The following is a 24,207-nucleotide window of genomic DNA, read 5'->3' as shown; positions in this document are numbered from 1 at the left end:
TATGCTGCTCTTAATTGACGTGAACATTGAAGTGCCCATGGTTCTCCAACTTATGCAATGGTGTAAGGAAGGGTAAAAACAATGGGTAGGTGCTAAAACATGGAGAAAACTAGTGGAATCTGAGTAGAATACTCTCTGTAAACTGTTTGCATGGTTTTTCTACCCAATTGTTCTACTAGAATGAGATTCAAATAATTATTCAACATTTGTGCATAGTTCAGAGAGGAAATACTCATAGTGCCTCATGACAGCTCCTGCTAGCACATCTTGCTCTGCAGTTACTGGGATGGTAACTCCTAGAGAAACAAAGATATTTATTGAAATAATTTGCAACTTACTCTACATTCTTTGTCCAGTCTGGAGGGTTACTCATGGTCATAAATACGCAGTTGGTCAAAATAGTGCACATGATAAGCATGCTGAATAATGTAGGTACAGTTAAGGAAAACACAGTAGCTATTCACACAATATCACATCAGTCTTGGCTTAGGTAGAGTAAAATACTGCCACTTACACAAAACTTTTAGGCTTTGGTAAACACCTATATACACTTTGCTTAACCTTGTATTTTTCACTTTAGTACATTAGACTTTAATACTGGTCTCGATTTGTTGACACTGATGTTGCTTTGGTGGTGTCTTGATGTTTTCCTTTCAGCTGGTCCTGAAAGGAGATGGCCCTCACACCCTGGGAGGTAACATGAGTTGAGCAACTGCCAAAACCAAAATAACTTGCAGGAATATGCAGTTTGCCTTTAGTACTTGGCATGACTGAATAAGTGTTAGTCTTTCCCTTCTACAGGCTTGGTACTAAAGAGCTGGCATATGCAAGGGGAAAAAAGTTTCCTCTGTTTACCCAGAGTCAAAACTAGGCTGAGTCAGTACCCAGCAAAGCCAGTCTGTTAAAACACAGAATAAAACATAGAATAAAGTTTTTAATTGCTGAAGTAAGTGCATTCCATGTTTCCCTAACACCAGTTTAATGCTTCAATCAGTGAAACAGAAATCCACAGAGAGCTCAGAGATTAACATGAATAGTTTTCTAGTATTACTTTTGATCTCTCAAAATCCAGCAAAATCAGTGTATCTGTTTCTAATAATGCTATAACTTGAAAATGCTTCAATCATTGCATGAATTGCTTGAAAAGCACAGAACCTGGTGAAGATTAGAATGGAATTAATTTTTATTTGATGTTCCAGCAAGGAACATTTAGGTACTCTGGGACTATGAAACCCAGACTAACAGCTCAGAGGGTCTGATTCTAGGGAGGTGGAATAATCCACTTGGGCTTCATGCTATTCAATGCAATGTTCTCTGTCCACCAGATCACTGCCTTTTCAGACAGTGCAGTTCTTCCCTTTTTTGTGGCAATAACCTCAATTCAAACATTTGGTAATACTGAAGTAACAAAACTAGACAAAAACCTGTCTCAAAATGGCCACATGATGGCAGCAAAAAATAAGCGCTGTTACACATTTAGACCAAATGGTTAACTTATTTTTCCTCTAGTCATCTCTCTAAATTATTTATTCCTTAAAACTCCTTGCATCACCATATCTGGCAAAGAAAAGTTTAAACTAAAGAAAGCTCTTTACAGAGAATCCATTTTGAATCCAAGTTGGAGATGCATGGCTGCAGTTTCAGTCATCTCATGAAAGAGTGAGAGAAGTGCAATGTGCTCTTAGGAGAGCTGAGGCTTCAGCCCTGTGCAGTGCGCTGTGTGCTTACAGCTCAGTGCCATGGTACCACTCACAGCAAGGGCCACAGGTAGGTCCTTGCACATTGCTCTCTCTTTACAAAACCTGCCTCATCTGGGAGCCAAAAGTCACCAAAGTGCTGTTCCCTCTGAAAGGGAGCAGATGCTCCTTAAGGGCTAAAATACTTAGAAACACAGACTGACCATTTCTCTTATGGGAATCTCAAATGTAACTGACACATTCATTGTCTGTGCATCTCTCCTGTCCTATCCCACATTTTGAGTGATTGATTTACAAGCTCAATATTTCCATAATTTACTCTTTTTTATTCTATAACAATTCAACTATACTCATAGACAATAAAAAATGATCTATGATGACTTCTTCATGGATCTGTACTGCCTTTTCCCCTGCAGAGGCACCACACAACCTCAAGCTGATCAATTACAGGAGCAGCTGAAGTCTCTCATTGACTGTGTGGACTGATGGAAGATGAAACAATTGGGAAAAAACCAAATATTGCCAACTGGTTTCACAGATACTGTCTGGCAGTCAGGCCACACTGAGGAATACTGTAATTTAGGCTTCCAGAGCCTTGCACAGGAGCACTTACACATTTTCTCTAGAGCACCTCCCCAATTCTTTCTAATAGAAATCTCTAACACTCTGCAGCTCCAACCTGCCACCTCCCTTTTTTTGGCTGCTCAACACTCTACTTATTCTCACCTTTTCATTCTTTCCTATTAATTGCCAAAGCCTGGCCATCTCCCATCACTCTTGTGCTGCCTCCTCAGCTCCATGTTCTACCTTGAGTCTAGTCAGGCAGGCAAAAGAGAAGAGGGAAAAAAAAAAAAAAAGCAGACTACCAGGAGATGAGATGAGTCAGCAGAGAGAAACTCATGCTGTTACCAGTTTCTGCATTCAGCAGTGGCAGTGAGAATAATTGCAGGGAAATCTGGGAGCACTGGAAAGAGACACTCTCTGTTTCTCTGCAGGGCAGCAACATCTGCTCATGTGTTTGGGCACATGTGATCAGAGCACCCTGTACAGAGGTTCAGAGAATTTGGAGGACAGAGAGGTGAAGATTTTCTAACCAATGTGCTGGTTTCATTGTGCTCAACACTTGTCTTCAATCACTCTGGAAGTTAAAGGCATATTTCTGTTACAAAGGCCAAAATACCAAACACCAGCCACAAAATGTGGAGCAAATAGAGTTTTTCTATAAAAATCAGAGGATTATTAAAAATAATAATCAATTTCACCCCTCATTTTTTTGTGTAGGTAGCTAATCTTGTAAAAACAGCTGAGATTTGATCTGTAAAAAGGAATGTATTTAATGGTTCTTAGTTAAAATGCTTTAATATTTGCAGTGTTTGTACTATAATGAATAATATTTAGAAAATAGAAAATTAGAGAACCTGCACATCTATTCCTAACTTTTAGATTAAATAAAACCATTCCTATGCCTATATCTAAGATAAAAATTGCTTCTGCAATTGTAAGAAGAAATCAGTCCATATACTGAAAGAAAACCTCTTAGTATGACAGAGTTAAATTACATGATCAGTTCATAGATGGACGGAAAAATACTGAAATTACATATTGGCTATTGGAATTTCTTTTGTTCTTACTGTCATCAAGACCAGCTGGATAGTCTTTAAAGACAATTAGCAGAAACTTAAAACCAAGACCAAACTCACAACCAATATGGCAGTGAAAAGCATTGCCCACAACTCAGCCAGGTGCAATGTTGGAAGGTATTTCAAACCAGCGTCATGTGAAGGGATGAGCATCCATTGGAGGCTGCAATCTGACAGAATTTGGCTCTGTTTTCTCACCATCACCACCACTGTGTCTGTAGTCCTCTGTCAGCTCCCTTAGCTACTGTCCCCAAATGCTCCCTAGCTCCTCTCCAGCCTGACACCTTCCCCTTCTCTCACACTGCTTTATCTTCCCAGGAGCTCAGAGAAAAAGGTGTTTTGAGCCAGCAACCATCACCCTTGTTTCTTACTTCTTCCAAAGACTTAGAAAATTCTGCCAGCAGTCTCTCCTAATAAGGCTTCTGCCTTTCACTACTTGTTCAATGTTAAAAGTCTTACTGTCACACTGAAATTTTCATTCGATAACTACATTTCTCAGTCCTGAGGTTCTGCAAAAAAACCAACTGCACCAAAACATCACCCACTAGAAATTCCCATCATCCTGTTAGGACCATCAGGCAGCACTCCCCCATGTCAGTCTAAAACTTTACCTTGTGCACCATCCCATCAGTCATGGATCCCCAGTCTGTCCACCATCTGCATGTACAGATGCTTTGTAAACTGCCTGCAGAAATGCTGCCTGTGCTTTCTGGCAGTCTATTAAATTTGGCAGAGGCTTATGGTGCAACTGGGAGGGTTTGGGAATGTGAGAACCAACGTGCACGAGCCAGGCTTCAGGCACACTGCTGCAGCAGACTGGAGAGCTGATATTGAGGATGGCCCCAGAAGGACCCTGAACCTTTATTTATGATGAAATCATTATCTGTTTTCTTCATTTCATTTTGAGCAACCACTAAAAAAGGATATGAATGTACCAAAATTTTAATAGCTATTTTCCTAAGAGGGTTGAAGGGCGTTAAAATGTACAGGGCAGAGGTGGCACTGAATCGGAAGATTGCCTTCCCTTTATTCAATACTATAAAGGTCTGAAAAAGAGAAAGAAAAGACATTTTATCAGAGTTTATTCACTGTAGATTCTCATTTAAAAACCGTTGCAAGTAAACAATCACCAAAATTGTAACTTTTTGAATAGATAATACAAAATCATGAATAATTTCTCAAATAAAAATTATTTCCAGTACTTACCTGATGAATGCAATAAATTCAATTCATTAATGTTTTTGTGTTGATTCTTCAACACAAAATCAATAAAGTAATATTCCTTTCCATGTGTTTCTTGTAAATAAAGATGCATAAATTATTAACTGAAATAGTAATTTTATTTATGTTTTCCCCCAGAAAACTCTCCCTGTTTGAAATAGCACAAGCAGGGTGTGGTGGTGCATTTCACCCTACTTGTGGGCTTTATTTAGTCTTACTAACTAGAAATCCTTCTGGAAACTGATTTATTAGACTATCCACTTGTTTAATTTTGGGGGTTTTGTGCTAAGGAGAGAGGGAAATAGCAGTAACATATACAGCCATATTTAGGTAGGTCTCTGAGTACTGGAAATCTGAATATACCTTACTGGAGGAGAGCAAGAGACAATCTCAAATGATCCTTTTGCACAATTGTGGTTTCCAGCTGTGAAAATTTCCCAGAAAACACATTGTTTTAAAATTTAACTTTTAATATGTATAGAGCTAATCAAATTTAGAGAAACTTATAGGCATTCAAGCCTTACTTCAGAGAATTTTAGAAGATTGTCTCAAAATGTCTCAAATAAATCCATGAGCCAGAGAGAAACAGATGAGAGCAAACCCTGCAAACACTGCTGTGCTGCTCTGCAGGATATGATGGCTGCACCTGCACTAACACTACAGCACACAAAATGGGGGCTGTCGGGCTCTTTTGTGTCACTAAGGTGCTCTTCAACTGCAAGATCAATCAGAAGAGAATGAAAATCAGTGCAGAAGGAAGGAAGGTTCAGTAACTCAGATGAAATCTGCATCCAGCAAAAGGGACGATGCAAGAATAATAACCTAAATTCAAATGAAATTAAAGGAAAATTTCTAAAATGTCTTTTTTCATTTTTTGCTTTTTCCATTATCAGAATTGTAAATTTTGCACATAAGCTATGAGAAAGCCTCCCTGATTTTTGTAAGTTGCTGATGAAATGAGGTGTAAGCTAGAATTCCAGTGGAAGTGTGGGCAAGGGTATGTTGGCTTCATCTGGTGTCCATGACATCCAGTATTGCTTCAAGATTGAAAGCAGTGAACTGCATGACTGTTTCCAGAAAGGCTGGCAGACAGGGAATATGCCAAGGAGGGTCAAGGAGGACAATGCTTCAGTCTGCTGAGATTTGGAAAGTTTAGAATGCATGGACTGTGAAGTACAGATACAAATGTCTAGAAGCACACAGGAAGTGGAGAGAGATGTGGAGATGGGGCTTTACTGAATGCAGAGGAGAAGCAAGGATTAAACTGTGAGGAAAAGCTGCTCCAGTCCCAGTGGCTTCTTCCCTGAGCTGTTCCCCCATCACTGCTCTACACAGAACACCTTCTCCTACAAACCAGCCCCCAGGAGTAAGGGACACTACCAGGCAGACTTTACTCTGTCTTGAGTACAAACTCAAGATGTGTAGGAATGTATCAGATATGTATATGATTTCCCACTTCTGCACAGAAATGGAGAAACTGCATGTGAAGCTGAGGACAGCCTGAGCTAATATTTCCAAATTACACATCCAGTCTGGGCTCACAGGTACCAGCCTGCAGATGACCTGACCTTACATGAAGATTCCATTTCAACTGCTGAAGCAACCAACCAGATGAATGACATTTTGGCACAGTGTTTTAAAGCCTCACACCCCAAGGGGGAAGGTGAATTTCCTCTGCCAGGTCTGTCCCCAGCCCCCAGGACTCACATCTCAGACGCCTCCAACTCATGCTCTTTTTTGTAGTTATGAGGTAGTTGACAAAATGCATTAAAAATGACACTTCCTACTAACTCTGTATTTAAGACTACTGTACCTTCATTTAGTCAACCTACATTTTTTAAAAAATCTTTGAACACAAGCATATTAAACATACATCTATTTTCTAACATGCCTTATGGAAAATAACAGCACGCTGGCACAGTTCCAGTTTCAGTTGGAAGCTGCTGCTATTTTAGCTGTTCTACTTTCTGCTGCCCTGCATAAGCTGAACCAACAAGACATAAATTCCCTACCTCAGTTTTAATTTTTCACTGAAAGCATCTTTCTGACTTGGGCTTTCAGAATGACTTTGTTGGTCCTCTAACTTCTAGTCTTAAATATGAATTAGAACTGTACTTTATTTCTGAAGGAGAATTTTCATTAAAAAGTACAGGTAAGAGCTGATATGTCCTATGTAAGCTCCCTGCTATGCCTGCTAAATCTCACTCCACTCAACCCAGATGTAAGCCAATGAGTAGGCAGTGTGGATGAACATGAAGAATTGTACCCAAAGCTGTCAGGACAAAGTAGACATACACTAAGAAAAGCTAGATAAATTCTAAATAAATTGTAACATGAATATCCTTTTATATGAAGGATTATGTATAGATTTCAAGCCTTATGTTTTATTCATTTTTATAAAGGCACAAAACTGACTCACACTCAAAGTGTTGGAGTGTGAATATAAATTCAGAGTTCCCTGAAAGGAAGTCCCTGATTTTCTGCTTTTGCATCCGTAACCTAAAACCCAATCCATCTTCTGCCATATTGAAATAAAGCCAGAAACTGAATTCTTATCAGGGCAAAGGAGGAGGAGGAGGAGTGTTTTGAGAAGATGTAGCTAAGAGAGAAGAGTCAACACTGAATAAAGATAAGGTCTCTGAGTACCTCTTGGGATAAGGAGTTCCCAAAACCTTATTTCTCCTCTCCTTCCTCCTAGTTAGCTTTAAATGTAGTTTCTGGAAGGCTAGATTTAGTGCACTTTCTGCTACCCCACTGCATTTCCACCTTCTGAAAGACAGGAGCAGATACAACACTGAGCTGGGTCCTCAGGGTCTCTGGAAAAGCTCCTTCAGCAGCTAGAATAGGACACTTATGGCATATGAGAAGTTTGCATTTCTTGGGTTTGTGGTTATCTTTTGAAAAAATGTTTTCTGCAAGTCCTTTTTTGCTTGGCTAGAACTTTTCACTTAAAAATATTTCACAACTATGAAAATATCCAAAATCACTAGTGCATTCAGCTTCGCTGGTGTAATTATTGAAGCAATTACACACAATCTTTTTGGGTTTTTTGCAGCCCAAGATTTATCTGGGAAACCCAGGAGTTAGTGATTTGATGAGATCAGGGACTGATATTGAATGCCAGAGAAAAGGAGGCATCTTTGCTGACAGACATCATTCAGATCCTTCTGGCAAGAGGCAGGGCATAGAGTGGCAATAAACAATGTTATATCACTATCACAGCGGGAGGAAAGTGAAATTTTACCCACTTCAGTTCCACCTATTCTCTCCCTCCTCTTTAATGTAGCAGCCTAGGTTCAGAGGAAAAGAGCCAGCCCTGCAAGTGCAAAACCAAGTGGACCAGGCTTTGATTCATGCCCGCAGGTCAGCATCTCAGGGGATTCCAGCTGCTCTGTTCTCCACAGACAATGCAGTGAGCATTGCTGATCCTCTGTGATGGCAGCCTGAGCATGAGCAGGCACTGTTGGACTGGGAACACACAGATTTGCACTCACACAGAGGCAGAACACAAAACATGAGTGAACTTCCTGTTCACTTTTAATCAATTTTGGATTAAAAAAAAAAAAAGAAAAAAGATCATTGCAACCCTTTAGGATGCTAAATCTCACAGTTCTAAAGACCAGCATTATTGGCCAACACAGTCAGCAGCATTTCAGTATAATGAAATCATAAGTATAGGAGAACATTATTCTATTCTTTTACAATAAAATAATCATGTTGCAAGGGTACAGCTGCTGGCTTTCAGGCTACCTGTGATACAGTGTAAATCAAAAATACTATAAAGTGTGTAAACCTGCTGTAATGGGCTGTCCTACTGTCAAACAGCAGTTATCAATATTTTTGTTTTCCTTTCAACTTCAGATCAGCATTGAGTACAGATATGTCCTCTTTCATGGTAGGTTTTGCATAGAAGCACACTCACAAAAACATAAAACTATTATACCTATTTGGGTTTTCTTCTCTTAAATGTTTTTTTTTTTATTTTAAATTTTCACCTCAAGCCTACCTCAGGCACAAATTAAGGCTCTCAAACCAGCTCAAAATATGTATTTATTTCTGTCTGATTCTCTATTAAACTGCATGAAATCATGGCACACACAAACCTTTAGCTTAGAAAAAGCAGTCCCAAGGATGGAACATAAAACACTCTAGATGATATTTAAACATTCACTGCATGAAAAATACAGTGATCTTGATCAATCTTGGTATAAAGAATAGGGGAAAAAAGAAAAAAAGCAAGACAGATGCAATATTTGCATATAAGGCAAATGATGGATGATTTCATTAATGACCCAAGTTTATAATAAAAATATTCCTAAAATTCCTATACAGCTTTTCCAAATAAACAGTGACCAGTGCTGTGAGCAACCATTTGAGTTCTCTATTTGAAAGTTTGGAAGTCAAATTTTCATATAGTTTCTGTCAACAAATCAGCGATAGTTTATGCAGAGATCTCAATAGAGCTCTGAGAAAAACAGTGGCATCTGGTAATCCTCTACACTTGCCCTAACCCTTTTTGCAAATAAGCCTTTTCCTTTATTCTGGTGTTTTTCATTAGATCCATGACATTTCAGATAGATGCTTCACCAGGGAGAAACATAACATCTCTAACGATTGTGCAGCAGCTGTCCCACTGTCACTTTGGAGAGGGTGTGCTGATGGACTTCTTGGCTTAACAAGATGGAATTCAGAGAGGGGTAAAGAAGAAGCTGAAATGTTAAACATTACAGAGATAAATACATTGAGCGTTCCTGTGCATCCTCCTAGGGATGTTTACTCCTGCTACAAGATTTCTCAAATTCTGAGACTTGCAGGAGCATCAACTGCAAGTAGTTTCAAAATACAAGTGAAAAAAGACATAAGTATTTCCAGAATTCACATAGAGCTAGATAATGAAATTTAGAAAATAGATATTTTAAAGGAAAATGACAGGTGAAAATTTGAAATAGATGTTGATTTTCTGTCAGGAACGTCTATTTTCCTCTTACTGAAGGAAGAAAAAACAGAGAGAACTGAAGCAGTTGAGAAATTTTTGCCTTGTCTTAGACTGACAGGGCTGTTTCTATTTTTGTCCTGCAGAAGATTATAGCATGTGCATAGAGAGAATGTGTGGACTTCAGCAGAAAGAGGAGAATCCCATAGGGATGTGTTTGGACCATACATGTTTAGTGTGCAAATAAAAAAGATTCTTCTTTTCAAATAGTACAGAAACTTGACTGAATATGCTCAGCTGTTTTCTCTCCATTTCTTGCAATTCTTTCACCAGACCTGGCTGATTTAGTAAGTTTTTGTGAAAAGGGACTGAAAGGGTCTTCCATTCCCAAGGGCTTGAGAGGCATATCTATCATGTATCTGTTTTCACTGTCAGAAACATAAGAGAGATTGATTTGGCTATAAAGGTCCAGGATGAGCTGTGGGCAGGTAGGGATAAAATTATATGGCATACTGTATCATAAACAGACACAATTAGTGCAGAACTCTACAAGGCCTGCTTTTATAGAAACACATCTTTTATCTTCGTAAAAGTAGAACTGTGATTTAAAGATAAATCTTCATATGCTGTGAATGGCAGATAAAGGCTCTTGCAGAGGCACCAGATAATAGAGATAAAAATATTGTTCTTTCACTCAGTATTTTCTCTCTTGTCAAAATAGGACTCATAAATCACATGAAATTTAGCAAGCTGAGACACTTAGAAAACAGTAGTTTGTGAAAGTCAAAATAACTCGTATCTTAATACTGACAGTTTTTACAATCATAGAATCCAGTAATTAAATTATCACCCAATCTAGCTATAGCTATAGAGCATGAATTTTTTCTGCTGCTTAAAGGCTGTGCAGCAGGACCATTCTGAAAGGATTCCAGGCCTGCCCAAGGCCAGTTTCACTAAAACTTTAAAATCAGTTTTTATACTTTTTTTGTTACATCCCCTGCTTATCTGTTTGTTTTCCTATTGATTCCATAAATTTCCTAAGCATTTGCTACCAAAGCAGATTTCTGTGAACAAAATGTTCTGTGGATCAGTTCACACTGTCAGTTTTAAATCTGAAGAACCTTAGAGAATTTTGGTGTACTTAGTATGAATGTATGTTCATTTTAAGAAGCTCACAAAATATATATGTATTACATATCCACATGTTTGCATAGGTGTTATATATTGCTTGTAACCTAAGATCCCATATTATGCTTCAACTTTGATGTAAGTGTTCCTTTGATATCAAGTCAGTTATCTCAAGGAAATAAATTTTGAGATAAATTAAAAGGAAAGGGTGAAAAGCTAGTAACCATTAAGGCAAATGGCTGAAAATTAACAAACTGATTTAACAAGCTCTATGATCCACTCCATAAAAACAAAACGAGCATGAAACACACTGCAAACACTGGAACGTGAACAGCATTGATATTAGACTCACTTTTTTATTGATGTAATATGGGTCCATGTCTTCCAAGGGCTCAGACACCATTCCTGGAGGTATGTCACCATATATAAAGGGGAGTGTTTTTCCTGCCTCCAAGTCACTGTTTGGTTTTGGCCCATTTTCATCATCGTCTTTGCGATCTGGTTTGGGGTTCTTGGCTTTTTCTGCAGCAATGCGCTGTTCAATAGCTGCAAGAGACTCTCTAGTGAAGAATTGGAAGCTGTCTGGTCCTGGTGGTACAAGCACTGACTGCTCCATCTTTTCATCCTGCACATTTTAATTACCATTTATTCTTCTGCATAGGAAAATACTAAAAGAAAGCAGAAAATAAAATTCAAATAAACATGTTGAAATCACGAAGTAAGAAAGATGTAGTAGTTATTTTCAAGTGCAATTGTTTTTGCTATGTTGAATTGTTAAAATACACAATTTGAAAATTATGTAAACAAAGACAAAGTAAGCAGTTTAGTCGGTGATTTGGTATTTGTAAGAAGCACTTTTGTTGTTCTTACACTAGTTATTGGAACTGTAAAAATTTCTGAGCTCCAGGAGTGTGCTAGTCTTTTACTCCAAATAAGGGAAAGTATGATAGCTAAGAATAATCAAATACATTCTTTCCTCATAACTCTAGTTATATTATGATCACACTCCTCTGGACTCAATCAGGATTACATTGGTAACTATAAATAGAACAGTTCAACAGAGCTAACACAGAAAATTTCACTGAGATCAGCAAAAGTATCAGAAAACAAGCACTGTAAAACCAAAACTTCCATTTAAAAAAAACCAAGTCTGTATTTTATGAAGTATTAAAGAAATTATTCCAAATAAATTTTTGTATGGGAAATTATTTTAAGTATGAAGAAGAGCAATTGCTGAATATTATTTCAGATTAGCTGTTACTGTGTTTGGTTCTTTATAAAATAGTTGTAACTAGAAAATTCTGGAAGTATTTTAGTATACATATTTATTCATACACTGCAATTGCAAACATAAACCTGTTGGGAAGAAAAACAAAAAAAAAAGGAAAAAGGAATTCTTGTTAAGACTACAGATTTGACATCTTCCATGCTGCTGAATAAATTTCTGATGACACCACAAGACATACAAATGAAATGCATATTTGGGCTCATAGTGGTGCATATTTCCCTCATGTCTGACTGACTTTCAAACAATCAAGGTGCAAGTTTCTCTCTGTAAAAAAATTAAAGTGAGCTGATCTCACACCAAACACTAAGTATTCACCCATGCAGACACTCATGTCAAAACCAGTTCTGTACATCTTCACTTCTTTCCTAGGGAAAAGGAATTATACTGTTCTGTCCCCATTGGGGGGAAGGAAGAGGATATAAGAAAATGTACCTCAGCTAAAAGGGATTTTAAATCCTGCATTTCTCCACATAGAGAGTATCCTGTAGACAGTCCTCAGCTCCCTATGTCATGGTTCTGTTTACTTATGTGAATTGCCACTTTGGTCACTTAACTATTGAATTTGTAAACTCACTATTTGTACTGATACTGGTTCTTAATGTTCAACCACACCTTGTGGGTACTGGGAAAGAAGGAGATAAAACTATTAGCCACATCATTGAATTTTCTGATCTCAAACTGATCCCCATGAGGGCACCACGATTTGGAAGATAGATCCTGTGCTGTTATCCCAATGTTATGGGGGACACAGCTGTCGGTGGATACCCTTTGCTCTGTGGGCTTCAGGTAGATACTGAGACCCAAGAAAGACAATCAAGCCCTCTTCTCTGCTCTACTTATTTGGCAAAAGAAGGGGCTAAGACCTCTCCTCTCTCCTCTCCCTCTCCTCCTGGTCTACATAGACACGCCTGCCTTTCCCTCTCCTCCTCCTCCTCGTGAGGCCAGGAGGGTCCCTTCCCGTTTGCCATTTCCCTCTAATCCCTCATTCCCGGTCCAAGGCAGCGCTCGGCGCTCTCTGCCCGGCGCACCGAGCCCGAAGGCTCCGGGGGCAGTGGGAGAAGGTGCTGGGCACAGCAAGGGCGATCCCGTGTGCTGCGAGGGAACGGGCAGCCAGCGAGCAGTCAGCAAAGATGGGACCTGAAACCACAGGGTGCTGTGTCAGGATCACCTTTTAGCTCACTGAATGACCCCACCTGGCATGCAGGACAAGGATTACCTCAGGATTTGCCTGCAGGTGCACAGAAACAAAATGCTTTGCAGCCATTATTTATGTTGCAAAAACATTTGATTCAGCTGCTGTGTTTATAGACCAAGTTTAAAATCAGCAAGTGCTGTGGGCTTTACTAATAATATGTGTATTTCTTTATATAGAAAGGAACTCTACGTTATTTTCTATAATTAAGCCTAGAATGTTCTCTGGTCTGTCAAATGTACGTGGAGCTAGCTAGCAACACCTTTAGATGTAACTAAATCTAAGTAGGCCGTACTTAACATCTTTCAGGAGGCTTTATGAAGATTACCTTTTATCCTCTACTTAACAGATTAGAGGATGATATCCCAGATACGTTTTCCCCTTCTTCATACATTTCAATGATTAAAAATCTTCAGAATTGCAAATAGAAATCTTATATAAATTTAAAAGTCAATACTAAATACATACAGAATTTGCTACAGTCTTAATCCCAAATCACTTCCATTGCTTATATGGCAGTGCTTAACTACTAGGTTTGTATTTCATTTACTACAGTAAATTGATTTATTCTCACTTTTATGTGAGGGGATGCATAAAAATTGATACCAGACCAATTAATCCACTGCTATCCTTCTGATTTCCACCAAGTTATTTATTAAATATTAATTGAATAAGTGCAGATTGCTTACATGATCCAAATGGGCTTCTTTTTTTTCCTTTAGCATAGCACTAGTAATTCAACATAGGAAAAAAATATAAGAATACCCAAAATATTAATTTCTTATCAAGTTCTTTCCTAATCTCTTATAAGGAATGGGGTTTTTTCCTTCTACATTTCCATGTCCATTTGAGTTACCTTCTTATGAACAATGCGAAACATTTCAAATTTTGGAAAATAAGGCACTCAGAAAATAGAATCATTGTTTCTTCTGATATTTCCCAGGCAAAATATATTCACATACACTTTGCAGTATACATTTTTGTAAGCCAGATAACTGCAGAGCACACTCAGCGTGCAGGGATGGGACCATCTGCAGACCACAAGCAGAGTAAGTCAGGAGCTGTTCAGCTGCATTTGTGCAAGTGCACAAAGCACAGTGATCTGCCCACATGTGCCAAGTGTGAGGCAGCCAGAACCACCCTGGATAGCTCTGCACACACAGAGCAGCTGGGTGATACACACACCATCACTGCCCTCCTGGCTGGGAGCTACTGTGCACAAAGAGTCATTTTAGATCTGTGCATTCCTTGAGAATAAGCTATCAAACATCTGTGAGCATCTGAGTATTTTTACAGTCTTCAAATGTCATCTAAATAATTTTTCTAGGCAAAGTAAAGGGACATATTGGAAATAGATTAAGAGATGGTACCTTGTCAAACAATGTCTTCAAATCAGTTACACACTGCTCCTTGAAAAAGTCAATTAAACAATACATAACTCTCAGAAATAGAGACAAGCTTGAACAAGATTATTTCCTAATCTGATATCATTAGTACTGTTAGCTTGCATATCCTTCATACCTTCATAACAAGGGTTTCTGGAGTGTTTGGTCAGGACGACCTTAGCATCCATGTAGAACTACAGTGCTGCAAACACTTAAACTTCAGCAAGTGAATTTCTTTATATTATCCATACACTTAAATCTGAAACTGAAACATGCTTTGAAGTTTAGTCTTCTGGTATAACAGCCACTAACTAAAATTTAACTGCTTCAAAATAAAGATAAACTAATGAATCTACATGTAAACTCACAGAGCCCAGATCTCTGTATTACAATAATTTCCATTATTTAATTGCACAGCTTCTCATTACTTTTGATTTATCAATTAGTCACCAGGATTCTTGCCTTCAGCATATCAAATAAATATAATTTACCTTCCTCACAGTGTGGATCTGTGGGAGGAGAGGAAGAAAGCTGTGGGAAGCCACTCCAGTTTTGTATGTGCAGCCTCAGAATGAAGCCTGTGTCTCTACTGTCTGTCTCAGTTATAGGGCTACTGCAAGCAGCAAAGGCAGGTAGGATATCCAAGTAACATGCTTGGCAGAAGGGCAGGAATCAGATTGGAATATTGGAACTATACAACTTTTTATGACTCCCTGTAGCTCACATATAAAATTCAATTTAATTCTCATGGAGAGCTTTATAAGGGAAACTTGCATATTACCAGACTGATAATAGGATTCTCCCATATCTTTTTTTACCATCTTCTTGATGTTCCCTCTCAGAATGGATAATGCAGATCTGGCACAAGGGCTCACTTGCATTACATTACTTAGACTTGGATAACTGCATTTATTTAATGCATATTAATTTTAAATAAAGGGTAGGTGCAGTAATACTGCAGACCTCATAATAGGGTACATAGATATGCACTGAGCTATATAAATAAATTATCTGAAATATTGAAAGCAATCAAACAGTACATACCAGTTTAAGTGGGAGTTTATGCTTTGCAGCTGGATATTTCCATTACTTAACCTGACACACAGAAAGGGTTGCTGAAGGGGAGTGATGGGGGGAGAGGATGACTATTTAATTTGCCTCAGAGTTGCAAACAGCCATGGGGTAGCTGTGTGATTCAGGAGGGCAGTTCAGCGCTCAGTCTGGGCTGCCCAACAGCCAGAAAGCAGAACAGACAGGGACAGGAAATGCAGCTCGTGTCTCTGAAATCCCCACTGTTGTACCATTGCTTAGCTTACTGTGCAGGAATGAAATCAAGATTAATGGGGTAGAAATAAGGTATGCAAGAAAACATGGGCTTGGCATCTTAAAGGTAAGCTTTCATTTGGGAAGGCAGTCATGGCTTCTGATCCCTGCTCCTAGAGCTATTTCTCTATTATACCTAGTAAATTCACTTGAGAAAACTCATTTGAAAATCACCAGAGGTATATTACCTGAGAAGAAAAAAATGTAGCATTAACTATGGGAAAAGAGGGTTTAGTTCTAGTGTTCACTCACAATTAACTTCTTTAACTCCGCAAGCAAATGCAAGCATAAGTTTTGAAAAATAAAGCAAAGTAAAATAAGCTAGCCTTCCCCAACAAGATAACTAGCCAGCAAAACCCCCATGCTGGTAAAACCAGGATGTTCCCTGTGAGCTGTTTGCTGCTACCTTTTCTCCCACTAACACCTAGACTTTCAGTCCTGTCCTTTTGTCTTGTTTAGAGGAAATCAGAAAACCATATAATATAAACACAGTATATTATCCGTCTCCATTAGTTATATATATGTATGCATTGGCAAAATTTCTATTCTCAGTATATTTTTAAATTCATCTAATGTATCTCTAAATCAAAATCTAGGTACTAGGCTTGGCTTTAGATTAAAAAGAAATAGCTTGCTTCAGCTTACTGATTTGCTAGTCTAATTCCAAGTCTAATTAGCTGCAAATGAGTCTTATTTTAGAAAGCTGAAAAAAGCAAAATTAGTTATGCAGCTTCATAGAAAGAAAGAAGGAAAATAATTTAATGGGACAAGTCACAATGCAGCTGCATTAGTACTCCATCTGAGCAAATGCATTTAATGGCTTAGAACTACTGGACTGCTACCAAGCTGAATGGATTCTCTGCTTACTCAGTTTCTGCAGCATATCTTGTGCAGCAAATGACTGCAGTATAGAGGAGCAATCTTTCTGCTTTCCTCCATTTGATCAGAGCACTGACCCCTTTTACTGGCAATCTACATTACTAGCTCAAGTTTAATTTTCTTAAACATCTGTTTCTTAAACGTCTGTTTATATTTACCTTAGCAAACATAACAACCTCTTTCTTCAGTTAAAAAAACCAACAAAGCCATGCAGGCTATGCAGTGCACATTACATAATGCTACTGATTCATTTGGCATTAAGCTAAAATTGAATTTAAGACAAGATTTAAGTTCTGGTCTTGGCATATTGCCACGCTTGGGAAAGAAATAAAAGTTGATGGAAAACAGATTGCTCCATACCCTGGAATGATGCAAAATTTGCAGAGCTAACAAACCCAAAAATATTGCCATACTCAAATTAGTGGGTTGTCTGACCCCATTAACAGCACTCAGGTACTAGATATCTCATATGGTCAGTGGAAAGGACAGAAGCCTGAAAGACATAATGACAAAAATCATTTACTTTCTAACAAATTTAGCAAGCACAGATTTCATTCTTGAGGGTTTCCGGGGTCAAGGAATCAGATGCAGGAACAACAGGGACATGTTTAACACACAAGACCTCAGGGGGAAAAACTCAATCATAATTAGGGAAACAAAAAGAGTTTCTGCTTTTTGTGCACAATGATGGGGCCACTGTGAAGTAATAAACCTCCCAAATTGTAGAAACTTGCACTTTTTATACAGCAGAGAAGTCCAAGCATCATAGGAAAGCAACTTTCAAAACTTACCCCCTTGCCTTACATCCTTTGCACTCAGAGCATGGCCCAGGACATGCCTGTGCTGAGAGGAGGCAGCAGCAGCCCCAGCCCCTGTGTCAGGACTGGGCATCAGCTGCTGAGTTCCTGCAGGGCAGCTCCCAGGGGAGGATCCATCTCCCAGGCTGCCTGGGAGAGCAGGGAGGGCTCAAGGAATGGGAGATGCTTAAACCACAAAGCAGCTCTGCAGCCTAGGAAGCTCCTCTGCCCCTGCAAAACCTTGGGATGGTTCTATTGCCTCAATCTCTTCTGCCTGTCTCAGGTTTTATGAGATGCAACAAATACATGGGCTATATGTGAAATAAGTGTTTTCCAAATGAATTGGTACTCTACATGCTAATGCCATGCAGCAGGTAACACAAGTCTGTAAACTCCTGACATTTGCATTTCTGTTTATGTGGGCAAGGCCCTGCACCTTGATCACTGGCATCATCTGATCCTGCTAAGGCAACTCCTCTGCAGTTCCCCCCTCATGTCCCTCTGCATTTTGTGATTCTGAACACACAAACCACTTTTACCAACAATAAGAATTCTGGTGTTTCTTAGTAAGCTTCTTTGAGCTTAACAATTTCCTAATAATATGTGAGAAATGGCTTATTCCCAGATTGGCAATTTCGCTTTACAGTAGCATAATTAATATTTGTTCTTACAGATACAATTTTAGTTCATTTCAAAAACTATTTTATATATTTTCATGTAGTTCTCAAAATAAAAATAAAATCTTAGAAAGTCACATCACTGCTGTAAAGAATCTTCCAAAACACAGACCTGGTAAAAAATAAACAAGCAAATAACTCTCACCTATATCCTGATTAGGTTTGAACTGATTTTTAACAAACTTTGAATTAAGAATGATAGTCCAATGGAATTTTGGAAAGTTTTCATTCAGTGGACACTCATGAGGCCATGATGTCCCAGCCTTGTGTCCAGGCATGTCTGTACATGATGTGGACTAGAGACATGACAATGTTCAAGCCCTGGCACCTTGTCCCCTAGAGGTGATATAGTTGCAGAGTTCATTTACTCTATTGAATATTAGATATTTAGCTTGTTTTAAGATCTAAAAAGCTCCTACATGGCACTCAGTATTCTCAGTTGCATATAGGGGAAAACAATCTTGAAAATTCCTGGAAAAAACAAAATGCTTATTGTTATTAAATGGTTGACTACCAGCAGCAGCAGAAACATCTGCTGTGTCTGCCCCATCCTTTGAGCAATGCACTATTGGAAAAAGCTTCAGATTTGCCAAGAAAGGCAGGAATTAGTAATTCTGCAGAAGCAGCAGTTTGAAAGCCATTGAGCAAAGACTGTTAGCCACACTGACTTTCACCTAAAAGCAAATATTCAAGTTTTTTTTGTCTTTTGAGGTACTGGTGATTTTCCAGTCAATTTTGATGGAAGTGTAAAGAAATAATAAATAATCCAGTCAAAAACCAAGAGCAGTGCAATTATAGACTAAGAAATCTAGTGCTATTGGAACTTTGGAAATTTTTAAAATCCTATGATTGGTCAAGAGAAACAAAGAAATATGCTTAAAATAAATAAGAATACATTATTTGCAGAAACTTCAAATGTTTAGAATGAACTTAATGCTATAAAGTGTACTGAGAAAACAGACAAGATGTAAAACTAAGATAATATCACGAGATACCATCTGTTATTCAAAAATGGAAAACCATTCATTAGAAGTATCTGAAATATTGATATATACTTATAAAGAGCATAAATGATAACAAATTTTGAAGCAAAACATCCAATCATTCAAATTCTGAGCCACTGTCTGGTCGTTTTCTGAAGATCAGATAATCTGCTGAAAGCAAGCAAAGTACTTTGTACTTTATCAAATAAGCTATGTGGTTAAACACGGAATTGTAGGGCACATTTAGTGAATATTTTGCAAAGAAGCTATTCTAAAATACAGGTACAAAAACATAAAAAAGGAAAGAGGTTTGAGATCTATAGTTTTTTATAAATATCACTTGGTGCGCATCAAATGTACACAAACTCCATTAATGAAGATAATCAAGCAATAAAGTATTTAATAAAGTTTTCTATCTTGTATTCCACCTTGAATTCAAATTGATATATTACAGGGTCTGTATAATGTGAATCTGTTCATGTGGCTCCACCTGTAAGATGTGAGAACTCAAGTAGGAGAATCAACATGGTAAACTGAAGAGTACAGCAACCAATATCAGCAAATAATATCTCTTTCAGTCTCAACTTTTCTGATTGAAAAATACCAGATTTCCCATTTTGTAGGATTTGCGTATAGTGATTAAAATGCTTTCAGTTTTCTCATCCAAACCCACTCTTTTGACTTTTCATTAATTTAAAATACTCTTGCATTTGTGATTGAAACTGTTTATTGCTGTTCTAAATTGTCATTTTTAATGTTGCATTAGAGATTAAAGTGTTTTGCAATGTTTTTCCAATTAATAATTTTTAGTTTATAAGAGTGAGTGGCAATGCCTTCTGGTACTTTGGCATTGGGTGTCCAGGGCAATATCTTAAATAGTTTAAAGATAAATTATAAATTAGTAATAGTTTCCCATAACTCTTTACTCCACTAATAGCAGCCCAGTGTGAAAGTTAGTTCCAGCCCTACCAGATGAGAGAAAGCTTCACCCACTCAACCTCCCAGAGTCAGGTATTGATTAACAATATACCCAGCTGAGAAAAATGAGGAGAGGCATTCCTCAGCACGTCATGCTTCTTGTCTGATCAATGCCTCTGAGGACAGGGCACCATTTCCTACCACACTGAGAGCTGAACAATGCTTCTGCAGGTGGTGTATGTGCAATCCAGAAGCATTTGGATAAATAAGCTTACAGTGAGAAATCAAAGTAGGAAACTTCCTTTTTCAAAAACCATTTCTCAATGCACTTGAGCACAACAACAGAAGATACATAAAGATGAGAATATCCAGTTATGAAAAACTAGTGTTTAGTATGTCAATAGTGAACATTGTCAGAGAAGAGATCAATGCAATCTGTGGGGTCATGGCTCTAATGAATCCAAGGACATTTAAGTCTGAGGGAAACATGCACAGTTAAGAAGCTTAAAAATATTAGTGTTTCATTCATTGTGAGACAAATTGGGGACTTAATATGGTAGGTGCAAATGACATCAGACAGATTTTACTTTGAGGAAAAAGTATAGATACAGAATAATTTTCAGTACTTAGCAATTTTAAGTAGCAGTGGTTTGTTACACCCATTTATGTAGTTTTCCATATTTATTACTCTTAAAATTTCTTGTTTTCTCAATATTTAAAATTTCATCAGGAAGTATGAAAATGTCATGACAATTTTTGTTCTCCCTTCCTCTCTTACTTTTCTTGCTCAGACTTTTTTCCCTCCATGAAATCTTCTTGTCTTTCTGACAAACCCATGGGGGACATGAGCTTAGCATGGTCCTTGAGGGGATCCTAGAGAGTGAGAGGCAAGCTCCCTCCTGCCATGCCTGCTGGAGCCCTCCCAGGCAGCTGAGTGCTTTGGGCTTGATGGCACCAAGGCTGGGTTTGCAGGTGATGTGGTGGTGAAGTTAGGCTTGCTGTGGCTCAGTGATGGGAATCCTTGGGTGAATTACACACAGAAGCTTGAAGCAAGTGGGAAGTGGTGCATGTATCTAAAATATTCCAAAGCCCACTAAGGTCAAAATAAAAATTATTACCATTGTAAAGACAGTTAAAGCCAAGTAAGAGTGCAAAGCAAAAGGCAATTTTTCAGTGAAAACACCATGATGTGATGCATAACAGGTGGCCAAAGCATAAAACTGTTATTAGGCACCTTTAAAAGACTATTCCCTTACTGACTGTGTCCCCTAAGAAGAAAGGGCCTCAGTGGAAAAATGCAATACATTACATTATAAAATCCTAAGATATTTGCTTTGAAATGTGAGCACATAGATTTATCAGCAGCAATATGAAATGTTAAGAATCTGTTTACTACCTATCTTGCTCAGGCTACATCTATACTATATTTGACAGAGTGCAGCCAAAACTGTATTGTCCCAAGCAGATCTTGAGGCAATATGAACCTGCCTGTACTGCCGTTTACTGGCAGTTCTTCTGGACTTGGGAGACAGCATGCTTCCAAACTTCCAAATCTGCAGATATCTGAGCTTTTCTAGCAAAGCCCCTCCTGAGTTACTTTTGATTTTTTGCCCTGAGCAGCAGACAGACGTTCACAGGGCAGGCAAATGGGTTGACACACCTGTGAAGTTTACCTTTTCAGAGCAGCATCAAAGCTGTCCAAAGCTGTCCACTTTCACATGAACCCTGCTGAAAGTGGGAAGAATGGATAGCTGTAGCTATTTTAGTCTCCAAACTTCTTTCAGACTCATCCTATTTATCCTATATGTAGTCCAATTTACCCAAGTTATAATTATTTCAGACTTCACTGCCATTGCTGGTGTAAATGTCTTCAGTTTCTAGCTGGAGTGATTCACCCCAGACTATGAGTGCTTACCACAGCAGCTCAGCACATGAAAGGCAACCAAGCCTAAGGGCTGCTGAGGTTAGTGGAGCCTGTGCTACTAGCAGTCATAATGAATCTGACTCTCATGTGTGTCAAATGTCCTTGTCTAAGCTTTGGAACCAAACTATAAATCATTCTATACTCCTCCTGCTGCCATACATACCTAAGGTCTGTTTAACATCATTCTTACAAAAAACCAAGAAAGTTTCTTTGCCCTTATCAAGAAACACTGCCCTTATTAAGAATTATTTTCTAGCTAGTTTCTAGGGCTCCATCATCCTTCTGTATAAATTCTCAGAAAGCAGACTGATTGCCTCTCAGAGGCCCTTAGCAGCCTTTCTTCATTATCTCAAATTTCATTTTTTAGATGTCAAATCCATTGTTTAATTTTCAATTTACATCAACACTGTTATTTTGAAGTCCAGTTATATGTAGGAGATGCAAAAATCTTCAAAGATCCCTCATTTTGCCTATGCTCCTTTTAACTTCTTTTCCAAGACACCTTCTAAAACTGGTTTGGCTGCTCAGCTATCAAAACTACTTCATCACCATAAAAAGGTCCTCTTTCCCTCCATGATATCTGAGCATTTTTCCTTATACTTAGGTTGGGAGACAGTGTACTTTCAAATCTCCATGGCTGGAGCAGCAATTCCCTCCCTCTCTGGATTTGAATAGCACATTCAGACTGGGATCCTGCATTCCATGTCTGAACTCCTGCCCACTATAGACACCCAAAGGTTCCCATACATAATTCCAAGGCAACCTGCAATGCTGGCCACAAACTGAAATAGAATAATATTGCAGGTAAGAACCTGGATGTTAATAAGTGTTAAAGTACAAGAATGTGTATTTCAGATAAGCAATATGAAGGAATGGGCTCAGAATTGAGTCTGGCACAGCCAGAGTGCAGAAGGTTTTTAATAACAAAGTTCCTGAAACTTCCAGAAGTATAATACACCCTAAAACTCTGCCATATGGAGTTTTAACAGGGATGATACAAGAATGTCTCAGAAAATCTGATTTTTTTTGTTGTAATCCCCCAAAGCAGTTAACAAATACTGCTTCAGTAAAGCCACTTGAATTAAAAGCATTACACAGAAGCACAGACCTGCAGCTCTCAAAAGAGAAACAGCTTACTTTGTGAACTCCACTTCAGAATACTGCTAATCACAGTTGCACTGCCCCCAGCCATTATTTAGGCATCTTCACATCTTTTCTCACATGAGAGAAAAAGGCTCATATTTCCTATCTGAAACTTATCTGAACAGACAGCTAAAGGCATAACCCATCCTTTTCCAAAGTGCTAAGTAATCAAGAATTCACACAAAAGTCAATATAAAGTTCTTGTCACTCTGTATAGAAGCACTGTATTTTTTGCCTCAGCACTAAAATACAGACTTAAATATATAAGCTTAGACATACCATGTGAAATTTCAGCCTTAATAGCACAGTCAATCTTACTTTATCCACAGGAGGGAAAAAATCTCTTCTCAAAACTGACCAGTTTCCTGCATTTCAGAATTCTGCAAAGCATATAACCCTGAGAAATAATTGTCACTGCTGAGACCTGCAGAGAAATATCAGGTGCAAGGCAATCAAAGGAAAAGGGAGAGAAAATTTTGAATAAAATACTATTAGAAAGTCCAATAGAGCTTAATGTCCTGAAGACAGATTGCTTTGGAACAAAGAAATACCTTTTAAAAATAAAATTTGGTGTTTACTACTCCCCTGGATTTTAAAAGATTGATTAATTTGCATTTCCTCAGCCTTTATTTTTTTCTTTTCTCCCAAAACTCATTGTTATTGTCTAGGAATTAGGCATGCAGACATAAGAGAGCAATCTACTTTGCTTTCTCTTGCTAGCAGATCTCATATTTTATCATTCTCTACTCCTGGGCAGTAAGGATTTTTGTTTCTCCCAGCAGAACCATTAAATATTATTTAGTGCTGGTTCAGCAGCAGTCTGAACTTAGACTTCACAGATGTAGAGAAGCCTGCTGGAGGGGAAGGCAGAGGGCAAGTCTGAGGTCAATGCCCACAAGTGGCAGACGGGCGGGCTGTGCAGCAGCTGGACACACACAACCCACAGCACAGCACCAGCTGCACTGCCTGAGACACAGCACAACTCACCAGGCTGCTGCTCAGGGCTCCCATGAGCTGTGAGGATCCTCAGGACTGGCACTACACCCAGCATTTACCAGTTTTCAAAAAGCTCACCCCAG

The 24,207-nt window shown here is 38.5% G+C and overlaps 1 protein-coding gene across 6 annotated transcripts in view; it reads right to left on the bottom strand.

Moving 5' to 3' along the window:
• The window catches only part of LOC131085396 (sodium channel protein type 1 subunit alpha), an 87,870-nt gene that overhangs the window by 50,655 nt on the left and 13,008 nt on the right, over nt 1-24,207 (bottom strand). For all 6 annotated transcript variants that reach the window (XM_058027468.1, XM_058027471.1, XM_058027470.1 and 3 more), the window contains exons 2-4: nt 10,972-11,287; nt 4,266-4,383; nt 339-429 (exon numbers count right to left, since the gene is read on the bottom strand). In XM_058027468.1, coding sequence (XP_057883451.1) covers nt 339-429; nt 4,266-4,383; nt 10,972-11,235 — 473 coding nt within the window. In that variant the 5' untranslated portion in view covers nt 11,236-11,287. The remainder of the gene's footprint in view (nt 1-338; nt 430-4,265; nt 4,384-10,971; nt 11,288-24,207) is intronic.

Source organism: Melospiza georgiana, chromosome 7 (genome assembly GCF_028018845.1).
Source record: "Melospiza georgiana isolate bMelGeo1 chromosome 7, bMelGeo1.pri, whole genome shotgun sequence".
Lineage (NCBI taxonomy): Eukaryota > Metazoa > Chordata > Aves > Passeriformes > Passerellidae > Melospiza > Melospiza georgiana.
Note: the sequence above shows the minus strand (reverse complement) of the source record. Positions and strands in the feature narration are given on the sequence as shown.